We start from the raw sequence: 26,354 nt of genomic DNA, 5'->3' as shown, positions 1-26,354 counted from the left end.
CACCAGTGATTCTGAGGAATGAGCCAAAAGAAAGAGGCACCAGAAATTAAGGACAATGTGTTCATCATGGAGACCTAGAGAAGACAGAGTTTCAGGAATGAGGGAGAGAGGTCAAGAATGTAAATGTCTCAGTGAGCCAGGATGACAGGGACTGTTTTTACACCTGTAGCTTCCCTTAGAGGGAGGGACTGTTTCCCCAAATATCCCTAGCACCAAGTGTGTGGTCTGTGTTCAGAAGAGAATGCAGAAAGGCTCAGGGTGATTTAGAGGAGAGGGGGAGGTACTTCTTCTGGAAGAATGGTGTTATCAGAAAATGCTGATAGGTTACCTGGTGATAGACCTTGAGTGATGGAAGGACTTTCATCTACTAGACGTTGAACACATCTTCTCCTTTTCTGATAGTTTCCAGGACCTCACAGAACTAGACTGGTATTGGTATTCTAGGTAAGTGGATCTACCATGGACTCAAATAGTACCTAGAGCTGTAAAATTAAACATATAACAAGGATATTTCTTAAATAGTTTACTCTTTCAACAGATGGAGGTGACATGCTGTAAATTAGTATTGCTCTTCTGTTGTTTTTTACCATATTTAATGATGCTTAGGCAGGTTTGCTGATAATCAGGAGAATTGCTAATAACTGTCAGCATATGTTTGCTCTTTGCATCAACCCGGAGGAATAGGTTTTAGGTGTTATTGATGTGTCATCATATTACACACATGGATGGCATCTTTATTTTCAACTAGTACTTGAATAAATGCAAAGCATATATGTTTGTATAGATGCTACTCCATGTCTGATGTTAAAGGGGTTTGTTGCTATAAATAAGGATGGGAAAGAGGAAGGGAAGAGAAAAGGAGAAAAGGTCCTCATGACAAGAAAAGAAAATCTGTTATTTAACTTAGCTGTCCATCTTGAACCTCCTCGGCTTTTACAGGTCATTAAACTGTGGGTACTCTCTCCCCTATGTGCCCGTCTATATTTTGAAATTAAAAGGTAACATTGAGTTGTTATTATAATCAAGATGTAATAGGAGTCTTGGCATTTCTTTTCAATTACAAAGAAATACAGTTATATTGTATAAGATTTTTTAAAACCCATTAAAAAACACAGGAAGCATATGAGATGGTTCTGAAAAGGTGTCCTATAGTAGTGACGACCAAGAGTGGAGATTTTTCAAGTCAGTGCTACTTACTGTATTTTGGTGCTGGCCTTCAGTTTCCTCCTACAATGGATATAACTTCACATATCCTAAAAAAGACAGTCCTGCAGTGAACTCTATTCTAAGGGAAAGGAAATGTGGAAAGAAAGAGTTTTTACCCCAGTGGGATTGGTGCATTGGCCTTTTAGAGAATGTCCGTTCTGGGAATGGTAGGTGATTTATTTGCATTTCTGTGAGCTTGTGAGAAGCATTGCAAACATCTGATTTTCATAAGAATCTATTGAGAATTATTTTGTATGTCAGTGTATTCTTTCTTTGAAAGCTATTTCACTGAAATAAACAGCTTCTTTTTCCCTAGTTTGTTACAAAATAGCTCATAAATTGTGGTTTGGGGTTGTCAATTTTTTTTTTTTTTTTTGAAATGGGCTAGTGTTTCTTTTGCATCTTGCTTCAGTTGCCCAGTTTCCTTCCATTTTATAAAGAACACTTCTTGAACCTTGGCTGTGGCCACATGGGCTGCCTTCAGATTCAGCAGTTAGCACATTATTCCACTTGAAGGTTTACAGTTCAAAAGGAGCCTGGACAGTTCCCAGATGTAAAGTCAAATCATAGCAATCTGACGATAGAAGTATCTAGAAAGCTCAAAAGCCAGGTTTAATGGGTAGCTGTGCAAAACCATTATCCCTTTCACAAAACATGGTGAAGAGGAGCGAGAGGGAAAACAATTGGCGTTTCTGGGCCAGGCTGGTCTGAGCAGCCCGTGTGAGCCCGGCTGGAGTTCAGCTGGCCCTGCATTCTGCAGGCGGCCGTACGTTTTGAAACACCCCTAAATGTTCCAGCCTTTAAATAGCAGCGAGTCTTCTAAAATGATGCTGCATAGCGCAGGAGAAATTAAAGCGGCTGCCTGGGAGGCAGGAAGCCGACTAGCGAGATGCTTAATTATCGTGGAAGTAAGTGCTTGTTGCCGGGGAGCGGAGCGCAGCGAGCGCGGGTCGGCCTGGATGTCAGCCGTGATTTGTAGACAATGCGGCCCCGGCAGCGCAGTGCTGGTTCAGCAGCATCTTTCCAGACATGCATTTGGCAGGAATTTAAAGGCCACCTCTTGTGTAATTTGTGGAACCTTGGAAAAGGGTGCTCTGCCTTTATTTTCATGACGAACGCAACCATGCAGGATTTTGTGCTCAGAATTTGTGCCTCTCTCCTCCTGATTGACGTGCGCCTGAGGAAGTTGGTTTTCTTCACCTGCCACCTGGAAGGATGTTAGCAGGTCTCTGTGGCCGGCTGGGGGATATGGAAAGGTCTGTCCACAGCAGCATTTGGTTTCTGCTGTCTTCATAAATTAGTGCCAAAGGGTGGGGTGGGTTGCAGGGTGTAAAGAAATGAAGGCATTTTGCTAATGAGCGAAATGTTTCTAGCTTTAAGGGTAGATGGATCTCAGAGCTTGGGAAGAGGTGGTGAAAAATGCTGGATGCATTCTGAAATACTCCTCTTTGGCATAAGTAATAAAGTAGAGGGAAATATAGACGCGTGCTAATGGGTAGAATGGCTCCGGGAAAACCCTGTTTATTTTCTATTGTATTTGCTCTTGCCAACTCTGTAAAGAAAGCCTTTGTAAAGAAACAAAAAAACAAGTTTGGATTTTGAAATACAGAAGAGGTTAAAAAGTGTTGTGACATATTCAGTAACATAACTTTTCAATTTTTAGTCTTGTTAAAAAACTGTACGTTGCTCTAATTATCGAACTCTGTTGGTTATGCCTTGAACTTCTTCTGCTCAGCACAGTGGTTCATGATAATTCTACATTATTAGAGGTCATTGGAGTCTGTACGTGGTCTTTACTTTGGCTAGGAGCCTTGATATCCTGGAACGAGATCCCTCACCCCCCTTCATAGTGATATGAAACAGTTCAATTAATCTGGAGTGTTAATAGTCTTTTAAAATATAAATAGTTTAAATGATGGATATTATTAAATGCTTTCACTTTCTTCCTTCCTTTCAAGCCTGCTTTACTCAAAAGATGGGTTGTGAACTGTGAGCCACAATCCATTAGTGAGTCTTTTATTTGCATGTGTCTGGTTTTGGCAATTGCATGTTTATTTTTAGATGTATTTATCAAATGCTAATTCCAATTGTCCTTCTCTCTTTTAGAGAAAGCATGGGATTATGGCAATCACAGAGTCCCAGAGATACAAGTTCCATTCAGTTTTTTTCTGAAAGAAAGCCGTCTATCAAAGTGACGCAGAGGAACTCCTGTGGATTCTAACGTTGTGAAGGTCTGGATTTTCAGAGGCTTGAAAATAAGGCATTGTTTAACCTTTTAATTGAAAAAGATTAAGATCTCATGCAACTGATGTATTTTCTGGAAGCCATTCTCCAAAAGGGAAGTGCACATTTAAAACTTAGGTATGATGGTCCTTTCTGCAGGGATTTAAGTCTGATTGCTTTTACATCATGACCAGCTTGAAACGGTCTCAGACTGAAAGGCCGGTTGCCACTGAAAGGGCGTCTGTTGTGGGCACAGATGGCACCCCCAAAGTCCACACGGACGACTTCTACATGCGACGCTTCAGGTCCCAAAACGGCAGCTTAGGGTCATCAGTCATGGCTCCTGTAGGCCCCCCCCGAAGTGAAGGTTCTCATCATATAACCTCGACCCCTGGAGTCCCAAAGATGGGGGTTCGGGCAAGGATTGCGGATTGGCCCCCAAGAAAGGAAAATGTAAAAGAATCTAGCCGTTCAAGCCAGGAAATAGAAACCTCAAGTTGCCTTGAGAGCATGTCCTCCAAAAGCAGTCCTGTGAGTCAGGGAAGTTCTGTAAGCCTCAATTCCAGTGACTCAGCCATGTTAAAAAGCATACAGAACACACTGAAAAACAAGACGAGGCCGTCGGAGAGCATGGACTCCAGATTTCTCATGCCTGAAGCCTACCCCAGCTCCCCCAGGAAAGCTCTGCGCCGGATACGGCAGCGCAGCAACAGCGACATCACCATAAGTGAACTTGACGTGGATAGCTTTGATGAATGTATCTCGCCCACCTACAAGACGGGGCCATCACTGCACAGGGAATACGGTAGCACATCTTCAATCGATAAGCAGGGAACGTCCGGAGACAGCTTCTTTGACTTGTTAAAGGGCTACAAAGACGACAAGTCTGATCGAGGTCCCACTCCGACCAAGCTCAGTGACTTTCTCATCACTGGTGGGGGCAAGGGCTCTGGTTTCTCCTTGGATGTCATAGACGGGCCCATCTCACAGAGAGAGAACCTCAGGCTCTTTAAGGAAAGGGAAAAACCACTCAAGCGGCGTTCCAAGTCTGAAACCGGAGACTCGTCCATTTTCCGTAAATTACGCAATACCAAAGGTGAAGAACTTGGGAAATCGTCGGATCTTGAAGATAATCGATCGGAAGACTCCGTCAGGCCCTGGACGTGCCCAAAGTGCTTTGCCCACTACGACGTCCAGAGTATATTATTTGACTTGAACGAGGCGGTTATGAACAGGCACAGTGTAATTAAGAGGAGAAACACCACCACAGGGGCTTCGGCAGCTGCGGTGGCATCCTTGGTCTCGGGGCCTTTGTCCCACTCGGCCAGTTTTAGCTCCCCGATGGGCAGCACAGAGGACCTGAACTCCAAAGGAAGCCTCAGCATGGACCAGGGAGATGATAAAAGCAATGAACTTGTAATGAGCTGTCCGTATTTTCGGAATGAGATCGGTGGAGAAGGGGAAAGGAAAATCAGCCTGTCCAAATCAAATTCTGGTTCCTTTAGTGGATGTGAAAGTGCCTCCTTTGAGTCAACCCTCAGCTCCCATTGTACAAACGCAGGAGTGGCAGTACTTGAAGTGCCCAAGGAAAACTTGGTGTTGCACCTGGATCGAGTGAAAAGATACATCGTGGAACACGTGGATCTCGGCGCATACTATTACAGGAAGTTTTTCTATCAGAAGGGTGAGTAGAGATCTTTTATTATTTTAATTTTCTTTTGCCATACTTTCTGAAAAAGAGTACTGTCTATTAGGATTTTTAAGCAGCGTGATGTAAGGTTTGCATGAATGCCTTCTGATGGTGAAAGGGTTAAATAGTTATTTGCTGCAGTGTATTTCCTTTTGCATTTTTGAGTTACTTCCTCCTTTTAGATCCATTAAATATCTTGTATTGACTAGCTTATGAAATATTAATTTTTTTAGAACCTTTGATTTAATGCATGAAAGTGTAATCTTTGTGCAGAAGACTTGCTGTTTCACCTTTAGGGATAAAAAAGTTAAAAATATTATAAATACAGCTTTTTTTTTTTAAGGGTTACTAAAGCAATCTTAATGCTGTTTTTCATTTATTTAGCACTTTTACAGTTAGTACGGGACCATTTCTTTTCTGCCTCAATGTTCTCATCAGTGAATGGGAATTATAATACATTCCTATTCATTTCACAGGAATTTTAGTGAGAATTAATTTTGTTATTTGACCAAAGTGTCAGAGCCAGGAATCAAACCTAGGTCTTCTAGATTTGAGTATAAAAGTCACTGGAGGGCCTCCCTGGTGGCGCAGTGGTTGAGAGTCCGCCTGCCGATGCAGGGGACACGGGTTCGTGCCCCGATCCCGGAGGATCCCACATGCCGCGGAGCGGCTGGGCCCGCGAGCCATGGCCGCGGGGCCTGTGTGTCCGGAGCCTGTGCTCCGCAGCGGGAGAGGCCACAGCAGTGAGAGGCCCGCGTACAGCAAAAGAAAAAAAAAAAAAAAAAAAAAAGTCACTGGAGTGAGAAGTACTGTTAACATGTTGATGACTTCCTTTTCCATTTTGTATGGGGGAAAATATATACCTATATTGTTGGATTGTACTGTATGTGAACTGTATTTGTATACAGTTTTATCTCATGCTTGTAAGAAAACTTTGTGATTCATTGAAAAGTAGTTTAAATGAACTCTTAAGAGCTTTCTAATAGTGTTTTTTTTGTTTGTTTGTTTGTTTGTTTGTTTTTGCGGTACGCGGGCCTCTCACTGCTGTGGCCTCTCCCGTTGCGGAGCACAGGCTCCGGACGCGCAGGCTCAGCGGCCATGGCTCACGGGCCCAGCCGCTCCGCGGCATGTGGGATCCTCCCGGACCGGGGCGCGAACCCGTGTCCCCTGCATCGGCAGGCGGACTCTCAACCACTGCGCCACCAGGGAAGCCCTCTAATAGTGTTTTTGAGCAGCATTATTAATTGAAGAATGAGTTTGTCACGCAAACACCCAAGCTAGGAAACAGGATGCTTGCCGGGGAAGGACATACACCTATGGTCCACTAGCTAGCTCCGTAATTTCTGCATTGAGCCCAAGTGAGAGGCCCCCTATATGCAAGCTACTAGAGCAGTTTTTGTTTTCCCACCTACTGTTTGGGGGTTTTGAGTCCTGCTTAAGTCCTTTTGAGATTTATTCTTCTGAATGAAGTTTCATTTCTAGTACTTCATTCTGGTACTCTAGCTTTATGACAGTGCTCACTTTAAAATAAAATTTATTGTAAGGTTATTACATGGTCAGCCCCATTCATGAGAGTTTATTGACCAAAAGAATCTTGTCTTGGTGTTCAGTATCCATGTCTCTTAAACATCTATGGCATAGGTCCTGAAACCAATATGATAATGAAAATCCCCAATTCACTTGTAAGCCATCTTTATTTTCTCAGCATAACCTTCTGGAGTTCAGATTTTAGAAATCACTTCTCTCTCATTCTGCCCGTTGGGCTACAGGGTTTCTCGACCTTGCCATCTTGGCATTTGGGGCCAGATAATTCTTTGTTTGGGGGGATGTGTCATATGCGTTGCAGGATGTAAGTTGTTTAGCAGTGTCCCTGCCCTCTACACCCCAGATGCCAGTAGGTGTCCCCAGTTGTGATGACCGAAAAAGTCTCCAGTCATTGCCATATGTCCTCTAGGAAGTAAAATTGCCCCTAGCTGAAAAGCCCTGTTTTGCTGTACCTGGGGAAGTTTTCCACAGGTGTTTGTGAGCTGTCTATAGGTGAGACCATCTTGCTAAAGAACTGACACTCCAACATGAGAAAGAACATGTTACTTACAGTCTTTATTTATGTAGTAGTTGGCTCTTTTCCTGTTAGGCAATGTGATCACATTCATGATGAACAGTTTGAGTACTTACTGTGCACCAGGAACTTAGCATTTGGTATGACATGCGTTTTCTCATTTCACCCTCTCCATGCCCACTGGGGTATAGGTATTGTTATCGATGGCATTTTCCAGATGAGAAAACTGGGGTGTAAGTGGCTGGTTTTAAGCTGTTAAGCTGTCACGAAGCTAGTAATATTGGAGCCAGGATTTCACCTTTGGGGTGGCTGACCAGAGTCATGTTCTTGACTGCTTTGCCTTGCTCTCTATTATATTAGACTAAAGGGAAGGAGTATATTTTTATCTTTAAACCTGGTAAAATTATGCTCAGTGTACTTTGTCTTTCAAAAGTAAGGAATAAAAATTTGAACACCTATATTCCAGAGTAATCCAGCTTAGATCATAACACTTCATAAATTTAAGAGCAGTTAATTGAAAGTAGTTTCTAATTTAAGCCATAGAAAATACCCTCTTAGCTAACATAATTGGAACAAGTTAACTGAAAAAAAATCATTAAGACAGGGAATCTTTCAGAAATATACATCCTCAAAGTATTTTATTTTCATTAAAATTTATAATAATAACTATATATTTGCTCAACTCTTGTGAGAGGCCGAGGGCGTTTCTTTGACAGTGATTCTACTATTTTGAATTCTACATTGTGTGAATAGTATAAACCATATGAGCAAAAATATAGACACTAGCAAAGCAATCTGAATCTTACAGAATCTGAGGTTTCAGAATTTTTTCTCATTTTTTATAGGTTTCGCCCACATCTAATCCAACAGCTTTCCTTTAGTGATTGCTGTTATGAAGTCTTTCCAAAGCCTTCAGTTTAGTTTTTAATAGAAACAAGATTTATCTCTTGTACTCATATTCCATCAGCTTTCATAATATTTAATTAAATTTCATAATTATAATAACAAGTCAACTGGCATAAACAGGTTTGGGAAGACACAGCCGATTCTTTGTCAGCACGGAGTCCCAACTGGTGGGAGGAGAAAGTGTGTGTGGCACTGCAGATTGCCTGCTAGTGCCATTGGGCATTTATCATTGTGGTTTACAGAGGGGACACAGAGCAGTATTAATACATGAAGCTGGTCCAGTGGAAGGCAACGCAATATCAGAGAGCGCCTGCTGTGTTTTCTTAGGCTATACAACTTAGAATTTTCAAATTAGGCAGGTCATTTGTCACAATATGATAAGATACAACAAATTATGGCTCTGAATGACATCACTTGAAGCTGAAATTAACACGCCTAAAGTATAACTGTGTATTAAAAAATTTATATAGTATCTAAACCTTTCTTAAATTTTATTTTCTTGAAGGATAGTTTATTTACAATGTTGTATTTAATTTCTGCTGTACAGCAGTGTGATTCAGTTATACATATATATGCATTCTTTTTCATATTCTTTTCCATTATGGTTTATCACAGGATATTGAATATAGTTCCCTGTGCCATACAGTAGGACCCTGTTGTTTATCCATTCTACATACAGTAGTTTGCATCTGCTAATCCCAAACACCCATTCCATTCCTCCCCCATTCCCCTTTCCTCTTGGCAACCACAAGTCTGTTCTCTGTCTGTGAGTCTCTTTCTGTTTCATAGATAAGTTCATTTGTGTCATATTTTAGATTCCATATATAAATGGTATCTGTACTTTTCATCACAGTATAAAATAGAGTTAGACAAGTAATTCTGTCTTATGATTTTTAATATACAACTTGATTCAGTGAAATTAGTGCACTAACTCATTTTTCCTAATCAGAACCTGGAAGCGAGTCATCTTGTTGAAGGAGCACGTCAATGTCAGATGTAATTTATCTTCCAGCAACATAGAGTAGCACTACTGACCTGGTTGTTACTACAATCTCTTCATCACCAGATATTTTCCATTCTGCCATTTAATGAATTCCTGACTTCACTGTGGCTAAGTCTCTGGGGGGGAAATATTCACTTTACTGAAGATTATATTGTTGACATTATATGTAAAATTTAATTGTATTAGGCTGATGAAGCTGCCATCACTTTTTAATATTACATTGTTTTTATGAACATCGTTATTTTGCAAATTTAGACCTGAGAGGATATTTGCCTCTATCACATAAGTCAAGTCCGTTGCTGGAAAGATGTTGGCCCAGTGGAGGAATCCCACTGTTTGCATTTATTGAAAAAAGCAACACACCATCAGTGTTCTTTCTGGTCCTTCCTCCTGCCCACTTCTCTTTGCTGTTTTGCCAATGTGTGTGGTGCTTTTATTGAGACTCACCTAGGATTAAATGGCAGTAATAATGTAGCTAACATGTATTGTGTTATTACTTTGTGCTTTATGCAGACCCCCTCACATAATGCTCCTAAGACCCCAACGCAGAGTTGTCATTGTGATAAGTCCAAGTGATACAACAACATCCTTTTTAGGCACAAAGTAGGCAGTAGGATAGCATCAGAATTAATCTGGTCATCTCCCTTTGAGTACATATATATTTTGTGTTTAGTTTTTACTTAGATAGTCACCACGATTAAAGTAGCAGTACAGGGCTTTTTTGGTTTTGCACTGAGCCTAAGTGTCTGAGGCACGTCCTCGCTGAGTCCCATTCAGAAGGATGCACTAATGGAAAAGAGAGGAGCCCATGGGTTGTCTTGGCAGTGGTGTTTATTGCTCCATTGATCAAAAGTGTTGATAGGGCTTCCCTGGTGGTGCAGAGATTGAGAGTCTGCCTGCCGATGGAGGGGACACGGGTTCGTGCCCTGGTCCGGGAAGATCCCACATGCCGCAGAGCGGCTAGGCCCGTGAGCCATGGCCGCTGAGCCTGCATGTCCAGAGCCTGTGCTCCGCAACGGGAGAGGCCACAACAGTGAGAGGCCCGCGTACCGCAAAAAAAAAAAAAAAAAAAGTGTTGATAGGCTTATCTGATGCCAGACAGAGTGTCACTCTCAAAGTCAAGTTATTGAAGATGCTGTGATAGGAAAGGGCCTCTTCCCCCTGCCCAGTGGCCAGGAGCAGCTGCCATTATCTGTTCTGAAGCTCATCTGCGAATATTTTCCCACTCCTGAAAAGAAGAAACACTAATGCCCTGCACCTGATTATTCTTCTGATAACTTTGAACCACCAGATTTGATTGTTCTTTTCCGGTTTACCTTCCTCCTCCTACACCTCCACCCCGCCCTACCCCACCATACATGAGTGTACCCACACACCCACACCCACAAAAGTCAGGTTCAGCAGTCCGCTGGGCTCCAGGATTATCAGTTTGAGGACACAAACAAGTTGGATTTCAGTTGGTCTCGCAATGTCCAATTTTCTGTATTTACCTCTCACCCTCTTCTTATCAGCTGTCTTTAACATTTCTTTAGAATATATGCACTGAACTTCACTTGTACTTGGAGTGACGGCTGTTAGTGCTCTGATATATTCTCCAGTTGTGTTATCAGGAGCTATTCTGCTAGTTCAGTTTGTTAAATGAGCATCATTAAGTACCTATCGTAAGTTTTAGTGGATTATCGTAGGGTACATATAGAACATCAGAGAACATCATACAGCTAAACTTGTAAAGCCCTGGCTTATTTTGTTTGTTTAATTCTTCTGTAAGTATAGCAACATTAAGCTTGAGGAAAGTACTATGGGATGCCTTATAGCTCAGAGTCCTTTAAGGATAGCTATTCTGTGGTTAGTTTTTTGTGGACAATCGTATTTCAAGGACGTGGTAAACTCCAGAGTCAGCATGTCTGCTCTCCAGAACCATGTTGTGCTCTTGAACTGAACAGTTTATTTCTGCCAAAACTAATAGGGAAAGATTTTATACATGTATAGTAACTTATTGTCTTAATGCCCTTGTCTTTTATTTTTCTCTTGAGAGCATATCAACTGTATTTAATTTGTTCGCAGGTAGCTCTCTAGTTATTTAACCCTTTTCAGGGAGATCTGGGGCACTAAATAACTTCTTGAGAAACTCACCTAGGAGTGTTTTGCTGTTGCCTCTTTACCTGTTCAGGGTTTCTGGTAGCAAGAAGGCCATTCAGTAGGGAGGTTTGCATGTCTGCTCTTTGGAAAACAAGCATCCTCTCCTTTTTTGGCTGTGATCTCTCGAGTCCCATCACTGATCATCTGAACTCTGATCTGTGAGGCGTTTGGGATTTCATATTACCTGAGCCATCTCCGTGCAGAGGTTTGTGAAAGCTGGTTAAAAGGGCATGTGCCTCAACTGCTCCTCTCTATTTTGTTTTTAAAATCAAGCTAGACCGGCCCAAGGCCACATTTGCTCAAACACTTGACTTTACTCAAAGTCATCTTGTAAAGATCCAATCATATAGAAACAGGATGTGCTTTTGCAATAAAACTGATGATGGAGACATTGGCCATTTAGTCATCCTTCAGCCCTTAAGGAAGTTCCACGTGAGGTATTTACTTTAGAACTTGATGCCAGGAATTGTTTCCTGGTAGCTACCAAATGCCTGCCTTTATAATGACAGGTGTGTTTTATTTGTTTGTTTGATTGATTGATTGATTATTATTTATTTATTTATCTATCTATCTATCTATCCATTTATTCATTTATTTATTTATACTGTATCTCCTCTTTTACCTCAACTCCCAGAAGCAAATTTGATGCTCCAGTTGTATAACCTTCATTAACAACATATTTGTTTCCACTTTTGTCTTTTATTTTCCAATTTCTGTTTCATTAGCACAACTTACATATTTCCTTTATAAAGAATGACCTCAAAAAATTCTTTTTAGAAAAGGTAATTAGTATACATTTATATCCAAATAAAAGACCTCTGTTCCCAGGCTGTGTCTTCAGTTCTAGCTATATTTCTCACTCTCCATTACCTGCTTCCACCTGGTTGGTTATCTAGTTGGCACCTCAAACCCTGGGACACAAATTTTGACTTCATTTTTCTCCCTGAACAAGCCTCCCACATCCTTGCCCTTGTGCTGTAAATGCCACCATTATTATCAGTCACTTGGATTTGAAACACCAAAGCCTCTTTGTTGCCTCACTTCATTGTTCTCAACCTCCAATCAGTTGGGAAGGCCTCTTGAGTCTGCCTTCGAATTGCTCCTAACTTCTGTTCTCTGTGTCCCAATCCCAGTTCTGTCACTTCAAGCCTGCATTACCTCTTGCCCCAATTCTTGGCCATTGTCTTAGTCTCTCCATCTCTAGTCCGTCCTACTCAAAATGCAGTTTCTTGTCTTTGCCAAATACAGTCTAATCACATAGCAATTTACATTTTACATGATTGCATTTATGATTTAATCATGTAACAAATACATTATCGGTCAAGTCCTCTGAGAAGCAGGTGTTGAAACAGTATAGGCGTGCAAGTGGTTTGTTAGGGACCTGGGGGTAATGCCTATGAAAGAAGAGGGCAGAGGAAGCAGAATTTAGCAGGGAAGGCCTTCAGTCCACAGTGCAGGTCTGACACCATGAAAGTAAAAAGGAAAAGAAGCAAAAGTGGGCAGGGGGAGCCTCAGCCTCCCGTGCACATCTGACAAAGTCTCAGCCAACGCCATGGAACGAATAAGAGCATTAGAGAAGTCATTTGTTGGGCAGTAACAGCCAGGACCTGTCACCCCTGGCATACTCAGTCCTGGGGCTGCCCAAGAAGAGTGTGGCTGGGCTGGAAAACTGTAGAAGATCCAAAGATGCTACAGCCAGAGACTTTCAGCTAATTGCATTTCTTGTGGCTGAATGGGTTGTGAGCCCTTTCTGGAAGGGGAGATGTTAAGTGTTGTGCCTCTGTGGCTGCCACAGGTGCATGAGTGCCTTCATCATGCTCGGCATGATTTTGGACACTTGGAGTGAGAAGTAAAACGGAGCACCTTCATGAGCTTACATTCTGGTAGAGGGAAGCAGACAGTAAACAAATCAAACAGTGCTTACTGTGAAAATTAATAATGCAGAGTTGGAGAAAGTAATCCCTCTCCTAATTCTAATAGTTTGATTTGTAATCTTCTCTATCTTTTCCTTTTTTTCTTTTTTTTTAAATTGAAGTATAGTTCATTTACAATGTTGTGTTAGTTTCAGGTGTACAGCAAAATGATTCATTTATACATACATATAGAAAGATTGATACTTTTTCAGATTCTTTTCCATTATAGGTTACTACAAGATATTGAGTATAGTTCCCTGTGCTCTACAGTAGGTACTTGTTGTTTACCTATTTATATATAGCAGTTTTTATACGTTTCTAAATCTTTTCTTACTCAAAAATTTATTATCCTATTTACTATTGAGTGCCCTTCATATTTTTAAGTAGTTTTAAAAATTAACACCTGCACATTCATACATTTATTTGTTCATGACATAATGTTTATTAAACATCCACTCTGTGCCAGCTACAGTGCTCAGAGGAAGAACAAAAGCAAATAATTTTTTTTCTAATTTCTTTCCCTTAAGTGATCTGTATCTTCTGAGTTGAATTTTCTGTTTGTCTTTCATGCTGTTGGTTTTCCTTAGTTGTCCAGTAATCTTTGCCACATTTATGAACAAAGGCCAAGGAGGATTGGTGTAAGTGGCAGGCTTCCCCTGCAGTGCTGTGGGTCTTTTTCCCTAGCTGGCCTCACATTACATGGGGGAAGTGAGGGCTAGCACTGGAAAAGTAGTGAGACCCCCTAACAGGGAGGAGTGTGTAGACTGAGAGGGTAGTGAGCCTGGTGCAGATAGAAACCCACATGGGCGCCGGAGTTGGGAGGGCTTTATTGTGCTCCCCTCCTGCCTTTCCTCCCGCCCGTGCATCAGAGTAGGTTGTTCTCCCTGTGTCTCCTGGGATTCTGAGTAACCTGCTCCTTCCCAAAGGTGCAAGTGCCTTCCCACCACTGTTCCAAGTCACCCTATGCCCTGGTTTCTGCCCAGGGCTTTCTATGGCGCCCTGGTTCATAACCAGTCTAAGCACTCCTTGAAGGCAAGGACCACAGATTAGGCAGGCTCAGCAAACGTTTCACAACTGAATGAATGTTTGTCCTGATGCAAAGTATAAAATTTATTGCGTTGAGGAGCCAGTGTATCTTATATTTATAGCATCAGGTAGAGGCAGGGAGGGCCCACTGTGTCCATGACCTTGTGTTATACTCTGGACACCAAATAATATGTTACAGTTCCTTTTCCTCTCTTTTCAGGAAATGAGACCACAGATAAGTCTGTGTGTGGTCATGGTGGTTTGTGGAAATTAACCAAGACCACCAGTCGATCCCCATAGACCCAAAACACAATTATGGAGACTGATTTTTACTATTGTAAACCTTCTTAGACACAAATGATGGATGCTAAAGTCAGTGAATGACAGTTTGAGGAGAAACAGGAGAAGAAGCAGGATTTACATAATCTCAAAGTATCTCCCCAAAGATACTTGTAAACCACGAGGAGAAAAACAGTAACTTTTCAGGGAAGAAACCTGTCACGTGCCACCTTAATGGAATGAATCAGGTCTCTGTTATGAACTCCATGAAATGATGCACTGAGGTTACATCATTTCTGTGGTTCTCTTGCGCAAAATGCATAACATTAGTCCAAGCATGTGAAACCACCAGACAAACCCAAACTGAGCGATAAATACTGTTCAAAGGTGTCATGGTCATGAAAGACTGTTACAGACTGAGGAACTGTAACAGACTGCAGGAGACTAAGGAGAAATAATAACAATTAAGTACAACATGGGATAATGAATGAGATTTCAGAACGAAAAAGGACATAGTGGAAAAACTAGTGAAATTTGAGTAAGATCTTTAGTAAATGTTAATTTACCGATTCTGATTAATGCCGACTGTGCTATATGTAGTTACATAAGATGTTAACATTGGGGAAGACTGGGTTAAGGATACATGGATTGAAATTCTTTGTACTATATTTGCAACTTCTCTGTAAGTCCAAAAGCAGTCAAGATAAAACGTAAAACACAAAAACCTTCAGGTACAGTCCATAACAGCAGCTGACATGAACCATCCACATGAAAATGGGAATACTTTCTCAACTTTGTGTGTCAACATGCATCAAGGCGAATGCCACGCTTACTAATTCCTATACCCAGAGAATTTCTGTGCTCTTTGTTTTGCAGTTTCGAGGACATAAGGCCCTTTAGGTCTGTTATTTCAGTACAAGTTAACATATAATAAATCCTGCCACCCATTTTTCAAATGCACACCTCATTATTAACTTCAGACACCAGTGAGCCACCAAAATTAGGTGCTCCAAACATACTTGCTTTATTGTACCACCTCGTTTGCTTATCTTCTCTTGGAGCTCCCTGCTGTGTATGGGGAGGTCATGCATCTGAACTTCAGGGCAGCAAGAGGAGAGACCTCTCTAACTGCATTCGAGTCAAGTAGAAGCATTCAGTGATGTAGAAGCATCAGCAGAAGCAACCTCAGCAACCCATATCGACACAAGTGTGTGGGCTGTGCTGAGTTTTTGAGACACATTGCATGGGCTTCACCCTCATGAGCGGCAGTGACTTTGGCCTTGACTGAATTTCTGTTTCTGAGGGACTTCCTTTCAAACCCTTCAGAAGCATTTTACACAGACATCTTCCTGCAATATCCCTAGTAAGGAGATACAAAAGATTTTTTTAAATATAAAGACATTGAGTTAGAGACAGGTGTTTCATTATAATTTCTTTCATTTGGATGTTAAATTTTTTTTTTTCTGAGCTGGCATTTGTAACTAACATTAAACTTAAAGAGTTACATTAATATGCAACCTTGTAAACTATGCTTTTTAAACTCTTTGACCATTTGCAAACCAAATACATTTTTTATACTTTTAAAAATCTTCCTATTGTAAAAGTCACATATTTTCATTACAGAAAAATTAGCAACTATAGCAAATTAATCATGTGATTACTACTGATTTTATTTCTCATCTTTTTTAATACATATTCATTTTTTAAGTAAAATAAGGATCACTAAATATAGTTTATGTATTTTTTTCATGGTTCCATAATTGGCTATGCCATCATTTATTTAAAGTTTTCCAGCTGTTCTATATTCAGGCGTTCCAGTTTCTTATTATAAATCATTCTTACATTAGATCTTCCTAAGTGTCTTTTGATTGTTTGTTTGTTTGTTTTTCCCCATTGACCCCTTTGGCAGTTTGGTGAAATCTATGGACTCTCCTTAGAATAATGTTTTTAAGTGCATAAAATAAACGTACAAAGCAAGCCAAGCATATTAAAATACAATTGTAAGAGTGTTAAAAATTTTGTGACATACTATATAGATGCTTCTTATTGCATTAACAAAAAGATCCAGCATCAGATCTGATAACTACCATAATTTCAAAGTTGTGATGAGCATAATTGATATTTTGATATGTCTTCAACAACTGTAACATGATATGAAAATGTCTATGATTTCTATTGGCATCAAAGTCACGTGTACAGCTAATATTACTGTAGTTGGTTGGCTCATTTACAGCTAACAGAAATGCTACGTTTCATTTAGAAGTTAGTGAAAATAAAGTTATAATTTTTTTCATTCAAGTTCATGGACCCCCTAATTTCTATCCATAGACAAGTTTAAAAACCTTGACTTTACATAAATGATTTTGTTACATAACTTTCTTACCACATGTCCAATTATTTACGTTAAGGTAGAGCCCTGGTGTGAACTTTATAGGAACCTTGAATTTTATTGCCAAATTTTTCTTAAGAAAGCTTAGACCAGGAAGGTCCAACTGATATTTTAAGACTATAGTGTTTAACATTTTCTTGACTACTTTGAATATTTACAGTTTTTATTTTAGACCATTTATTATAGGCCCAAAACATTTTCATTTCTTCGATCACTAATAAGATTGAATTTTTAAAAATATAATTATTGGCTATTTGTCATAGATAATGGCCAATTAAAAATCTCCCGTTTTGGGCTTCCCTGGTGGCGCAGTGGTTGAGAGTCCGCCTGCCGATGCAGGGGACGCGGGTTTGTGCCCCGGTCCAGGAGGATCCCACATGCCGTGGAGCAGCTGGGCCCGTGAGCCATGGTGGCAGAGCCTGCGCATCCAGAGCCTGTGCTCCGCAACAGGAGAGCCCACAGCAGTGAGAAGCCCGCGTATCGCAGAAAAAAAAAATCTCCCGTTTTGACACTGATACTTTTTATTTTCCCTTTGTTTCAACTAGAGCTTTCTTTGTACTTTTTTTCTTTAACCATTTGTATGCAATTTATTAATGTCAGTCTTAGTCTACTTTTTATTGGCAAGTTAGGGGGCTACTGGGGGCTGCTTGGTCACGTGAGACTTTAAGCCTAACAACGTCATGTAATTTTGGCAAATAGACCACCTTACCTTTTAAGAGTTACCTATGGAAAGAAGAATTGGAACTTCAGAGTACTGTGCACTTTGTAAATGTGGGCAATTACTCTTATGCAACCATAATTATAAGCTTAGTGGAGTGCTTTGGGACAGAATTCTGGCCTGTGGCCAGTCCTGTGTAAATGTCCCCATCCATTACTCTGTCCTGCTTTTGATTATGATGCAAAGTCCTAGGCTATTTAGTTCTCATGGAACCTCCACCCTTATAATTAGGATGAGCCTTTTGGGGACCAGAGACAGAACCTCTGAGTGGTGCTCTTCTCGGAAAGAGCCATTCATTCATTCATTCATTTAAAGTTTTAAAAACTTTTTAAAATTAATTTATTTACTTATTTTTGGCTGTGTTGGGTCTTTGTTGCTGCACGCAGGCTTTCTCTAGTTGTGGCCAGCAGGGGCGACTCTTCGTTGCAGTGCACGGGCTTCTCATTGCGGTGGTTTCTCTTGTTACGGAGCATGGGCTCTAGGCGCGCAGGTTTCTTCAGTAGTTGTGGCGCATGGGCTCAGTAGCTGTGGCTCGCGGGCTTTAGAGCGCAGGCTCAGTAGTTGTGAAACATGGGCTTACTTGCTCCGCAGCATGTAAGATCTTCCCGGACCAGGGCTCGAACCCATGTCCCCTGCATTGGCAGGCAGATTTGTAACCCCTGCCACCAGGGAAGTCCTCGGAAAGGCCATTTAAACAGTTGGATCCTTACTACCTCCACTTTGGCAAACCTGTGTTTTCATTTTTAAGGCAGAATATGCTGTTGCCACTTTTTTTTTCTTTCTTTTTTTTTTTTTTTTTTGTGGTACGCAGGCCTCTCACTGCTGTGGCCTCTTCCATTGCGGAGCACAGGCTCCGGACGCACAGGCTCAGCGGCCATGGCTCATGGGCCCAGCTGCTCTGCGGCATGTGGGATCCTCCTGGACCGGGGCACGAACCCGTGTCCCCTGCATCGGCAGGCGGACTCTCAACCACTGCGCCACCAGGGAAGCCCTTTTTTCTTTTTTGTTTGTGATTTTATTTTCCTTTCCTTCTTTACAATTAAAATGCCAGGCTTTTAACTTTTTTTTTGCCTTTTTGCACACATGCTTATCCGCAGCTTGAAACTGGGTGATGTGACTGTACTTGATCTAATTACTTGGGACTTTGAACTATTTACCATGTCCCCTCTCTAAAAATGTGAAAAATTTATTATTTATTATTGTGACTGTGTCAGCCAGAAATATGGCTATTTGTGTGGAATGTTCTAGTGATAGCAGAACTAGGCATTGGTGCTCTTCGTACCATCCTTGTTAAAACTCAAGAACTAGAACTAATAAGAAAACTTCAGGCTGAAAATTTGTTTAGGTGCTAAAGATGAGAAATGAAGGCAGCGGAGAATCAGCCATGTAAGGATAAAACATGAATATTGCTCCCTTTAAACCCAGTGACAGGGGCTTCCCCCGTGGTACAGTGGTTAAGAATCCACCTGCCAATGCAGGGGACACGGGTTCGAGCCCTGGGCCGGGAAGATCCCACATTGCTGTGGAGCAGCTAAGCCCATGTGCCATAACTACTGAGCCTGCACTCTAGAGCCCACGATCCACAACTAGTGAATTCCATGTGCCTAGAGCCCGTGCTCTGCAACAAGAGAAGCCACTACAATGAGAAGCCTGTGCACCTCAACGAAGAGTAGCCCCCACTCGCCGCAACTAGAGAAAGCCTGCATGCAGCAACGAAGACCCAACGCAGCCTAAATAAATAAATAAATTTATTAAGAAACAAAACTCACAGTGACACCTTGGCAGTATAGCACATCAAGGAATAAAGCTTTATGTGTCATCTGGCTAGTTAATCCCTTTAGGCATCACATTTTATTTAACTATTTTTTATTCACAGTACAGTTTTAGAAACGTTTGGGACGATAATGTTAGATGTAATGGCTAAGAAAATGAGCTTTGGAATTGGTACTTAAAATAATATGTTTGAGTTCTGGTGTTGCTGTTTACTAGTTGTGGCTGGGAAGTGACTTATTCTGTCTAAATCATATTTGCCACATCTGTGAAAAAGAAGGCAAAGCCTGTATTTTCTGGTTGATGTGAGTACTAGAGTGCTTGGCAAAGTTCCTCACTTTGCTGCATTATATCATTCTAATGGAGTGATTGCAATACTGGTTTTTGGCATTCCAATAGGCTGGCACAAAAATATCATTCTTTTTGGTGGAGTAATCCCTGTATTTCAGTTCATCCATCAGCAGATTTAACCACCCTGCTTGAGTCTCCAACTCCTCTTTCCTTTCCCTTTCCTCCCTCTGACTTTCATCATCAAAGGCTTCCTGGCCTTTCTTTAACACTTATCGTCTGCATCTCCCCCGTCCCTGTACCCCTTCTCTCCCTTCTGTCCCGCCACCCCCCAAAAGACAAAGCTGGTTGTAGGTATGGCTGGAAGAGCTCTCTGCGGTGGATGGATAGCACCGCCAGCAAAAGGTGGAGGTACATGGCTGGTAGGAAGAAATAAAACATGCTGCAGAGGGGAGCAAGTGCAGAAGGGCTGCCCCAAGGCTGTGGTCCCAAGAGGAAAGTACTGCAGTCCAGTGAACTTGAAGGACAGGCAGCAGCAAGAGTGGCCAGAAGGACTGGACACAGGATGTCCCTAAAAGGCTGGGTTTTAAGTTTAAAAAAAAAAAAAAAAGTCATGTGTCTTGAGATCAAAGTTTAAAGACTCAAAAATTCAATTTAAGGTAATTTGCTGAACCAGACTCCTCTATTGGCGAATTATACATTGCATTCGGATTTTGAACTGAAAAAGTTGTGTTCATGTAGAAAGGATTTTTGTCTGTACTTCTGTAATCCTCAGGAGCAGAAAAATGGATGGTGGACCAAAAGCAAGGCTTTTATTGAAAGAATAATTCTTACTCAAGTTGAAAGACTTTTTGAACAAGTAGAGTCTGAACATGATATTAGTGAATTTAACACAGGAAGCCAGACCAGAATCTCCATCTCTACTGACGAAACTGAAATAAAGATCAAATGGAAATGCTTTCCTGGAAATAATAGCTAGAGCTCTTTTTCAGTAAAAAAAAAAGATTGATGTTTCTGCACAAACACACAAATAAGTTTTTAAAAGATCTTCCTGGAGTTATCAAACCAGAGATGGGTTTGTTTGAACATAGAGTCTGAAGAAGGTGTTAGAAGTTAGTTTATAATGATCTCATCAGCATTCCCCCAACTCAGAAATGTACTTCTTCAGTAGCTGGGAAAAATCCCACAAAAAATATGGCCAGGTGTTGAGGACGACACACACAAAAAAGTTTAAATGATCTTTAATTATTTTTCATTTTTAAATCAATATTCTTCACTTTTATATAGGATTTAGTTTCTTTTTAAAATAACGCTATTATTTTATTTGCCAATTTATGCTCAAATGATTGTGTTTAATATTTGTATTTTTATAAATTTACATTTTTCTGTTGTAACATTTCTAAATTTTTGTAGTTGAAATATATTAAATATTTGGTTTCCCTAATTTGTATTTTTATGAATTCTTAAAGTATTATTGTTACTATACAAAGTACACACTTTCATTTTGCTCCAGTGTTCAACCACTCTTTGAGAGGGTGTCTAAATAATATTTCAGATGCGACCTGAAGGATGAGAGGACTTAGTCAAATAAAGAGGAGTTGTGGGAAGAATGTTCTAGGTTAGGGTGTCTCAGGTGAGAAGGGGCATAGTGAGTTGAGAAGTTCAGTATGATTGGTACTCAAAGTTCAGAAGGATGATGGAAATGTCCAAGTTGAAACTGGGGTGATGGGCTGGTGACAGGCTGTGAAAGCCTTTGGGAAGCCACGGGAAGTATCCAAGGACCAGTGGGAAACCAGAGGAGGGTTATAAACTTAATAATGATGGTCAAGTTTGCATCTTAGAAGCCAATCAGGAAAAGCCAATCAATCAGAAGACTCACAGACATCCAGGCAAATGATGATGAGGGTAAATCAGTGGCAGTGAGACGGAGGAAAAGTAGGTGGATTTGAGAGCTGTTTAGGAACTAGAATTCACAAGGCATGACATTGGGTCTGGCATGAGCAACTAGAGGAATGTAGTAGCAGTCACCGAAATTGGGGTTGCAGGGAGAGCTGTGTAGGTTTGTATGGAAGGTGATGGGTCCACTTTTACAGATGCCATGGGACAAACAAACAGTGAGTTCCGTGAGGTAGATGTAAAGATCCAGGGCTGACAGACGTCTGGAGTGGGCAGGTGGACTCTTGAGAGTCATCAGCATTGAGGTGGTCGTGGAAGTTCTGAGAGTGGATGGAAGGTTCCAGATGGGAAGAGGAAGGGAAACTGAGTAAGAAGAGCCAGAGTGGTGGAAGGAAAATCAGGAGAGGGTGGTGTCTGAGAAGCCAGGATGAGTGTTTCTAGAAAACAAATGAAATGGCCAACTGTGCCATTGGCGAGTTGTTGTGGCAAATTTGAGCAAAATAAGGGCCAAAAGTTTCTATTTGTTTTAACTTTAAGGCTGACATTGGTGACTGTGCAATGGTGTCAGATGATAGGAATCCTAAAGTGAAGAATTAGGCATTTCTTTCGAGAAGTTTCCAGTGGAAGGAAAGAAAAAGGAGATAACCTGGAGGTGGATTAGGAATTGAGGGTCAGTGTTATGGTTAAAGATGAAGGAGACTTGAGCCTGATTAAATGATGATGGGAATGAGCAGGCAGAGAGGGGAAGTTGAAGATACAGGGAGGGTGATCAGGCATCAGTGTCCCTGGGAAGGTGGAATGAGTGGAGACCAGAATTTCGGGGGAGATTGCGTTTTAGATTGTAAAGGAAAGGAAGCAGAAGTCTGGACCCAAGTTAAGTGTGTGTGATGGTGGAAAGTGAGGACAGTTGCTTCTGAAATGGCTCTTTATCTTCTTTGTGATGTAGACACCATTATCTGCTAAGATTGAGAGAAGGTAGATGGGGGGAGTTTTTTTTTTTTTTTCTTTTTCTTTTTTTGCTGCAGTACACGGGCCTCTCACTGTTGTGGCCTTTCCCGTTGAGGGGCACAGGCTCCAGATGCGCAGGCTCAGCGGCCACGGCTCACGGGCCCAGCCGCTCCGTGGCATGTGGGATCTTCCCGGACCGGGGCACGAACCCGTGTCCCCTGCATCGGCAGGTGGACTCTCAACCACTGCGCCACCAGGGAAGCCCGAGTTGAGGTTACTGACACTAATTGAGAGGACCCCCGTCTTTGTGAATTTCTCCAGCAGCAGAGAATAGCAGCCTCACCTGCCCTTCCTGAGGTTTGTGTGGGGGGGTGTTTGAGGAGTTTCTGGAGAGTCAGGTTTCAGTAGAGTCCATGAAGTTCAAGGAACAGGATATAATGAATGTGAAGCTCATCTTTGACACATTCACTGGTGTGCTCTGCTGCCGGCTTAAAATATGCTCTGAAGTTATTGAAGTTTGTTAAGCTCTGCGCTCCTTCAGTGAATGGCCCCAGACTGCTGCTGTCTTGTTTCTCTTTCAGTTCTTGTCCGCTTTTTTATACGATTTCTGTCTCCTCCCTTTCTGTTTTCTTCCTTGTTGTCAGTTGTTCTGTCCCATTGCTGTCTGCATGAAAGTCTCTATCAGCCCTACACCCTGGACTTGGTCAACATCTGGAACTATCACACCTCTGAAATCAAGCTGTGGGCTTGAAGATCAGACAACCACGCTTATTAAAATTATGTGCAAAGTAAGAGTAAATAACCTCTGAGTGTGATTCTCACGTGCTGTGCTTTGAGGGTGTACATAAGTGTTTGTACATGAATTTTGTGATGTTTATTGGGTTGTTTCTCAGCTGTCCATATATGAGATGTTTGTTGCTTGTATTCCCATTGTGTTTCCCTTATTTTGAATTTCCATGGATTATGATAATATTCTTAGAGAGCCCGTGATATTAATGAGTACATCTTTTATAATTGTTCTTTAGTACTTGCAAAGCATTTTCATACGTGTTACCTAAATTTTAAAATTACATGATTAGATATTTTATGCTGTTGTTTCTTATTATTCTCATGGATTTTCAAATACATGTTCTGTATGAGAATAATATGTATTTTCAAATATTGATGCATTTTGTATGAGAATAAGCTACCATGTCACAACTCAGTCATTTAACCATGTCACATGTAAATGAAATAGGACAATGTAAAGTAAGTGTTTTGGAGGTTCGAAAAGTAAGTTATCTGTTCTGGCTTTTCATATATTTGTTTTATTCGCTTTCTCGTCTGTAAACGTATCATGTCTGTATCAACGATTTTAATTTTTTTTAAGAAGTAGATATTTAGGTGTAGAGTAAATATCACTTTTTATGTTTTCTGTAAATTTATTTAATTTTGATCGCGACCTTCCTTCTTGTCAGGAGGAAGGTAAAGTCAACACCAGTTATTTGGACACTTTCCTCCAAACCCCAAGGTTGTGCTAAGGTTTGGAGTCTGGAGCAATGCCAGACATTGAGGAGAGAGGCCCCTGAGTCACCATTAGTCACACAGCCACACTGGTTGCCTAGGAGAGACCCGTTATCCCAGCCCTCACTTCCCTCCAGGTTCAGTGGCTCCGTGGAATGCCTTTTGTGCTTACTGTGTGGGAACCATTGGTGAGGCCCAGAGCCCTGGGTCTGAGCTTCTGCCTCCCAGGGGCACTTTGAAGCTCTTACCTCTGAGCTAAGGCTCCATCTTACTTGGGCAATGTGGGAGGAAAGCTGCCGAGTAACTCACAGACCCCTCTCCAGTCCAGGGAATCTTTTTTAATCTGCAGGAAATCCCTCCGTATGCAAACTTTGTTCTCAATAGGTTTCGGGGGAGTTTGTTGTTATTGTTGTTGTTGTTTTTATGAAAGCTAAGAAGCCCTGACACAATATAGCCTGTTTATAAGGAGAAAACACAAATTTCTTTTTTAAAAAAATAGCAGAGCAGTAAGTTGCCGAGTAGTAAACACCTGAACAGGCCACCTCTGTTGTCTTACCTCCTCTGGGACTAAACCTGCATAGCTGAGTCTTTACTTTTATAACTCATTGAAGAATACTGATTTTGTTAAACGCATTTACATTTTATTGGTATGGAGTAATTTCTGAGTGATCTAAATAGCAAGCAGCATGTAACATTTTTAAGTGTTCTGTAAATATTCTAATTTTGTTTTGTGTCATTGTACCTAAGAACACTGGAACTATTTTGGGGCAGATGAGAATCTTGGTCCGGTGGCTGTGAGCATTCGAAGGGAAAAACCAGAAGAAACGAAAGAAAATGGATCTCCCTACAACTACCGAATAATTTTTAGAACTAGTGAGGTAAGTCGCACATGAGAAAGACTTGAGGCTTAATTTAATTGAGGAAAAAATAGAGTAGTAGCAGTAGCAAAGCAATTAAATTTAATAGCTCATGGTTACAAATGTCTTCAGAATAAACAAAGACCCCTTTCATTCCTTCCGGTGGTGATAGGGCTGGACATAATGGTTAGATCTGGACCCTTTCTTCCCATCTAGCTCTGGATAGATGCAATAAATGAATGGGAGTTTTGATTCACAGAAAGATATGTCCATTAAGTGTGACCCAAGGAAATTGGAGTCCTCAGAATCCTAAACTGGATATTACATATCCTGCTTGGGCAGCCGGAAGGCACCGAGCCAGCTTGAGGAGGCAGAGAGGGTCAGCCAAGACTTAACTCACTTTTCCAAACTATTGCTTAGGACATTTCTTGACCCAAGAAAACTCTTTTATTCTTGCATTTTCACTTTGCCATCTTGGACCTATTCTCGGAGGCCTAAAATGCAGACTGTTTGAACCAGAGGCTGTCTAATTGTGGGTAAGACAGGTTCTTGGAGCTCTTTAGGGATCTAAGTACACATAATATGTGAGTTTTTATTTTAAAATGAAATTCAGGTCAGAAAAAGAAAAGGAAATATAAAGTAGCCAACAAAGCATTTAAAAAAACAAACAAACTCGTGAACAAGTTTGGGACTATGAGGTTCTTTTCCTTTGTTTTCTTTCTAAACATATGTTTAGTTGTGCCAGCTATCAATTTATTGCCTCTTTGAACCAGATTATTTTAGGATTGTTGTTATACATTAATGCCTAATGCTCCCTCGAGGTATCTAGAAAATAATGGTTCTGAAACTAGTTTAAATAGGGCATTTGGCTTCATTTCCCCCATTGAATACAAGGCAGGTTGCAGGGGTTGGCTTCACTTAGTAATTGTTCCTCAGCTTGAACTCTGGGGAAATTAAAAAGAGGATTTTTAAAGGCACAGCTTTAATATCTCGTGTTGTGTCGAGTGGCGCGAGAGAAACGAAGAACTCACATGCTGTAGGGTCCTTTTTCTCCGTGCCAAAGCTGATCGTTAAGCAGGGTCAGTACTTTTGCTGAACGTGAAAAGCACAGAGGACACACTGTGTTTTTGAAGCTGGGTGTCGGTAGTCGCTCCTCAGACGCCACCGGATTTCTGAGAGCCACACTTACCTCCTCCCACCTGTTTTTGTCCTTCCTGTCCTTACCTTTCCCCCTCCCCCAGGCCACTCTGATTTAAGTCCTCATCATACTTTTCGTTTTCTATGTTTTTTATCCATTTCAACTTCTTCTTCTTGCCACTATCCTATCATTCTTCATGCCGGACGTTGAAGCTTTCTAAATCGGTACTTTTGTTCTCAGATCCTGTCTCTGGTGTCCATGATTGTCCCTTCCAGCTTGCCTTGCAGGCACGCCACGGCTGGTCACAGCCCCTCTCTCTCCAGGTCACCTCCTATCCTAAGTGAATGTGGTCCCTCTGCTTCTTCCTGCCTTAGCCTCAAATGCTCGATCTGTACCTCCCTCC

General features: G+C 41.3%; 1 protein-coding gene across 7 annotated transcripts in view; it reads left to right on the top strand.

Annotated features, from left to right (window-relative positions):
* SIPA1L1 (signal induced proliferation associated 1 like 1) overlaps nt 1–26,354 on the top strand; it is a 186,746-nt gene that overhangs the window by 46,399 nt on the left and 113,993 nt on the right. For all 7 annotated transcript variants that reach the window (XM_060095913.1, XM_060095912.1, XM_060095911.1 and 4 more), the window contains exons 2-3: nt 3,313–5,113; nt 24,704–24,834. In XM_060095913.1, the coding sequence (XP_059951896.1) occupies nt 3,616–5,113; nt 24,704–24,834 (1,629 nt within the window). In that variant the 5' untranslated portion in view covers nt 3,313–3,615. The remainder of the gene's footprint in view (nt 1–3,312; nt 5,114–24,703; nt 24,835–26,354) is intronic.

Source organism: Mesoplodon densirostris, chromosome 4 (genome assembly GCF_025265405.1).
Source record: "Mesoplodon densirostris isolate mMesDen1 chromosome 4, mMesDen1 primary haplotype, whole genome shotgun sequence".
Lineage (NCBI taxonomy): Eukaryota > Metazoa > Chordata > Mammalia > Artiodactyla > Ziphiidae > Mesoplodon > Mesoplodon densirostris.
This window is presented reverse-complemented; position numbering and strand designations above follow the sequence as displayed.